The following is a 4887-nucleotide window of genomic DNA, read 5'->3' on the forward strand; positions in this document are numbered from 1 at the left end:
CAAATTGAGGCGCAGTTGAAATCAAGACACCCCACGTATCGGTTGTGCGGTGATCTAAATATTTTAAGGTGCAGTTTGTGGGATTTCGCAACCAATCCAATATTTGAAAATGTCGGATGCAAGAACCAAACATTTATTATTGTTAAACTTGAATTCTGAATCAGAATCCGATGATGCTGAAGAAGATATTTTGTTCTCTTTCTTATTAAAAAAAAAAAAAATTTACCAAATAAGTACATTTTATCAGAGAGAAATAGGCGTGGACAGTTTAAAATTACTACTATGATGAGTGATGCTGATTTTACCAATTACTTCCGCATGAATCGCAACCAGTTTTTTGATGTTCATGGGATGATTCAACAAGACATTGACTCAAATGGATGTAATGCTCAAAAGCCGATATCAACAGAGGAAAAACTTGCAGTTTTCTTGAGGTAAGTAATAAATATTTCTAAATTCAGGTTAAAGCTATTTATTTTATTTTTTTTTACAATCTGTTATGAGAATCAAATGTCTGTACATAGTTAGCCAAAGCGGAAATATCAGGTTGATCTTGGAGGTCTCCACCATGTGGTTGTTGGGGTAATGGGATGTGTGTCTGATCTTGCTGGTCTCGATCTTGTAGTTGTTGGGATATTTGGAAGTGTGTCTGATGGGAATCAGACCAAGCATGAGTGCTGGGAGAGCTTGCAACCGAGTAATTATACGAAGTTAACGATGAAGATGGTCGACTTTGTAGGTTCATAACGTCCTCTTCTGCTTTTGACACAGCCTGAAAAAGTTGGCCCCTCACCCTATGCTGGTATTGGGGGGGGGGCAAATTTTTTGTTATCTGGTACATTGAAAGGAAAAAATTGTATAGAGGGTCGTCTGAAGGATTATCCCTAGATTCCAATTTTCTCCTTTCTTCCTCCCGTTGTTTAGATCTCTCCTCTCGCTTCTGCAGAGACCTCTTCAGCAAACAATGCACATCGTCCTGCTTTCTGATTTTTTGTTTTTTGGTGTTGGCTACTGAAGTTTGCTCTAATGTACCCGTCGTTTTTGTGCTGGATTCTTCAACTTTGTCTTCTTCAACATCTGCATTGTTGGATTGTTCATGATTCGAGGAACAATGCTCCCCTTCTACATTTTCGGAGTCCAAAATTTCATTGCTTAGGGGTAGTGCCGATGAATGTTGTGAATCGTCATCGCTGTCGTTAACGTTTCCTTCACGGGGTCCAGCAGACATAAAACTTTCCAAAAACGTCATTTGCTTCTGAAACCGCCAAGGTCTAATGTTTTCAGGAGCAGCACCACTTTTAAGAGATTTCATTTGTCGCCGTCGTGCGTCTCGATAAGAATTTCTCAACTTGAGCCACATCGTTTTCGCTGCTTCACCTGAAACAAATACTTATTAAGTGCTGGTAAACCATAAGCCAAAGAAAGAAAAAAAAAGATAATTAAAGCACAGCATAGGAATAAATAAACTGTAAATACCATATTATGACAAATAAAAATGAAGGAAGAAAATAAAAGAAAAAAAATTGTTAACTACAACACAAGGTTTTCCCAATGTCGCTCTTGTAGGTTAGTTGCTAGAGCTTTGGACTAGTAATCCAGTAGACGTAAGTTCAATCCCCACCTCGGGGGTAGGTACAACTTTTTTCTTTTATGTTCTTTCTTTATGGTAATTCACGTTAATATTACATAATACATATATAATGTACGATAATCAATTTTAATAATTTTGTTTCCTTTCAGATATTTGGCTTCTGGAGACAGCTACAAAAGTATTGCTTATAACTACCTGTTGGGAGATCGAACAGTGTCTAATATTGTCCAAGAAGTAGCTACCGCTATATGGAATAATATGCAACCAGTCTATTTAGCCGAACCCAAAACAGAAACATGGAAATCTATAGCTTTACGGTTTGAGGATAGATGGCAATTTCCACACTGCGTCGGTGCTGTCGACGGAAAACATATTGTTATTAAAAAACCAGGCAAAAGTGGATCATCATACTTTAACTATAAACATACATTCTCTATTATTTTAATGGCAACAGTGGACGCGGATTATAAATTTATCACAATAGATATTGGAGCGATGGGAAGATTTAGCGATGGAAATGTATTTGCAAGTAGTGGATTGGGCAAGAAAATGATCAAACACACTATACTTCTTCCCAATCCTGAACAAATACCTACGATTGCCGAGCCTCTGCCGTATGTTTTTGTTGGAGACGAGGCTTTTCCTTTATCGGAAAATCTAATGAGACCATATCCAAGAAGGCAAGTAACTGGAAATTATCAACACCAAGTTTTCAATGCACGACTTTCTCGAGCTCGGCAAACAGTGGAATGTGCCTTCGGCACATTCCACTGTTAGTGGATACGCGTTAGTGGAATACGCGGTTTCGCGTATTCCGAAGACCATTTGAAAGTAAAGTGGACACTGTGAGAGATGTAGTAAAAGCCGCTTGTGTTTTGCACAACTACTTACGACCCTCAGCCCTGGTAGAAGATGTAAATGATATCGAACAGCTGCCACAAACTCAACTGTTACATGTTCAAGGAAACAGGGCGAGAACTTCATTAGCTGCATTTAGAGTCAGGGATAGTTTTACGGAATATTTTAACAATTGTGGGGCACTTCCTTGGCAACATCAATCCGTTATGCTTGGAAAGTATTGACAATATAGTGCTCATCACTTTAGGTTATGTATTTTCTATAAAAATGTAATTTTTATGTACGAATAGAAACCATTTGTGACAATAAAAATAAAAAGTACTAGTATTTAAAACTATAATGAATGTATTTTAACTTACCTTCTAAATTTAGATCTGTCGCAATATCCTGCCAAATCCGGGTTTTCAACTTTGTTTTCATGTAGTTGGCATGTTTTGTGTCGTAAAGCTCCGGGTTTTTTCTTACCGCCTCTATTATCTTCTCTTCTGACATCTTTCGATGATAAAACGACGACGATGATCTGAACGAAGGACAAAACAGACAACGGCGATGATAAAACGACGACGATGATCTGAACGAAGGATAAAACAGACAACGGCGATTCACACAAGTGGCACGTGGGATGCGAAAAACTGTGTCTCAACCACAACGTCACATGGGTGGGTGGTCACAACGTCACACGTCTAGTCACGTCACTGGTCAATTTGCGCTGATACAATGGTTTCAACAGGATACAAAAACACGTGCTGTGCTGTGTCACCTCACACGTGCTATACGTGTCTCAATTTGCGCCTTGCCTTACTTTTAGAATACGTGAGCTAATTGAATTTCTCGAAATGTTTATGAGATAGATAACAATTAACAATTTTGTTAGATTTTGTGTGTATACTATGAGGGTATAAAAATCGTTTCTTTTATCGAATGATCTCTAGTTCATTCCAATCCAATATTCAGTAGATGTAAACAAAATCACGTGCACGTAATGTTTTAACAGGACCGCAATGAGGACCAAATATTATTGTAATGTCGTTTCAATGTAATTAAATTAGGAATTTCAGATATATAAAGGAGCAAAAACACTGTTAACTCATATACATTCTGCGGAAAATTTAAATAAAACACAATATTCAAAGCACAATATGTATGGATTCTTAAAGATGCAATTCAAACTTCACAATTATTCGCACTGACCGGCACTGAATGACAAGCGTCAGTAGCAGTTTATGGTCGTTTGATCAATACCATTGCAGTTTCCAGCAGAAATGTGCGGCATATCAAAAAGAGTCGGTATTTCCCTCTAATTACTGGATTCTTAGATATTACAGGGTTACAGGGACTAACAGTAAAATAAAATTGTAATTGATTTCTCACTAATTTACACTATTTTTTGATATCTACGGATATTTTTTTCATATATATATATATATATATATATATATATATATATATATATATATATATATATATATATATATATATATATATATATATATACATCGGAAAAGTCTAGGGATATTTTAAAAAATGGCAATATTTTTTTTTAGATCGCTTTAGGGAAAAGAAAGTTGACGAGTGATTATTAAACGAATGTAACTTACAACAAAATTTATTAAATGGTCTGAAATACTGAGTGCGCGTATAAGCAAAACTGAAAAAAAATATGGCTCTTCTTTGGCACCCCGAAAAAAAATCATAATACAAAAAAAATTGGAATCAGTACAAAGTATGGCCTCCACGCTGGTTTATTACGGCCGTACATCTATCGTGCATCGACAAAATGAGATTGTCAATGTCAATGTCTCGTTAAGGTACATTTGTCCATTCAGCGATTGAAAGCTCTCTCAATTGAAATGTTGTGTGAATGTTCCCCATATGCGGAGTAATTCTTCGTTGAAGCATGTCCCACACATGCTCTATGGGATTCAGGTCCGGTGATTGTGCTGGCCATGGCAATACATCAACTCCTTTGTTGGTGAGCCAGTCAGTCACTAGACGCGCGACATGTGGACGAGCATTATCGTGCTAAAGGTGGAAGTTTTCACCAACAGCACCAGCAAACGGACGGACGATAGGTAGAAGAATGGTGTCGAGCTGTGAGGGGGCGATTTTGAAAAACGAGATCGGTTCTGCTGCCGATCATGATTCCGCCCCATAGCATTACTGTACCACCTCTGTATGTGTGGACTTCCTGGACGTGTCTCAAACGTTCATTATTTCCAGGTCGTATCCACAGTCTTACTCGACGAGAATCTGGATGAAATCCAAATCTGGATTCGTTTGTAAACAAAACTGTGGCCCAATCATTTGCATCCCAGTTTCGATGTTCTTGACACCACTCTAATCTTCTACCGCGATTGCCTCTCGACAAAGGTGGACATCTAAGTGGCCTTCTGTTGTGGAGATCTGCTTCATGCAGTCGATTTCTGACAGTATCACGA

At 37.8% G+C, this 4887-nt stretch overlaps 1 protein-coding gene across 1 annotated transcript; it reads right to left on the bottom strand.

The window, feature by feature from the left end:
- Positions 1–456: 456 nt before the first annotated feature.
- Positions 457–2941, bottom strand: LOC141483475 (uncharacterized). The gene is made up of 2 exons (XM_074178144.1): positions 2809–2941; positions 457–1377 (listed from the first exon to the last, which is right to left on the bottom strand). Exons 1-2 carry the CDS (start codon positions 2939–2941, stop codon positions 488–490), a joined length of 1023 nt encoding a protein of 340 aa, XP_074034245.1. The 3' UTR covers positions 457–487.
- Positions 2942–4887: the final 1946 nt, after the last annotated feature.

Source organism: Leptinotarsa decemlineata, unplaced genomic scaffold (genome assembly GCF_025532065.1).
Source record: "Leptinotarsa decemlineata unplaced genomic scaffold, Ldec_3_MD MMD2_P_RNA_scaffold_14, whole genome shotgun sequence".
Lineage (NCBI taxonomy): Eukaryota > Metazoa > Arthropoda > Insecta > Coleoptera > Chrysomelidae > Leptinotarsa > Leptinotarsa decemlineata.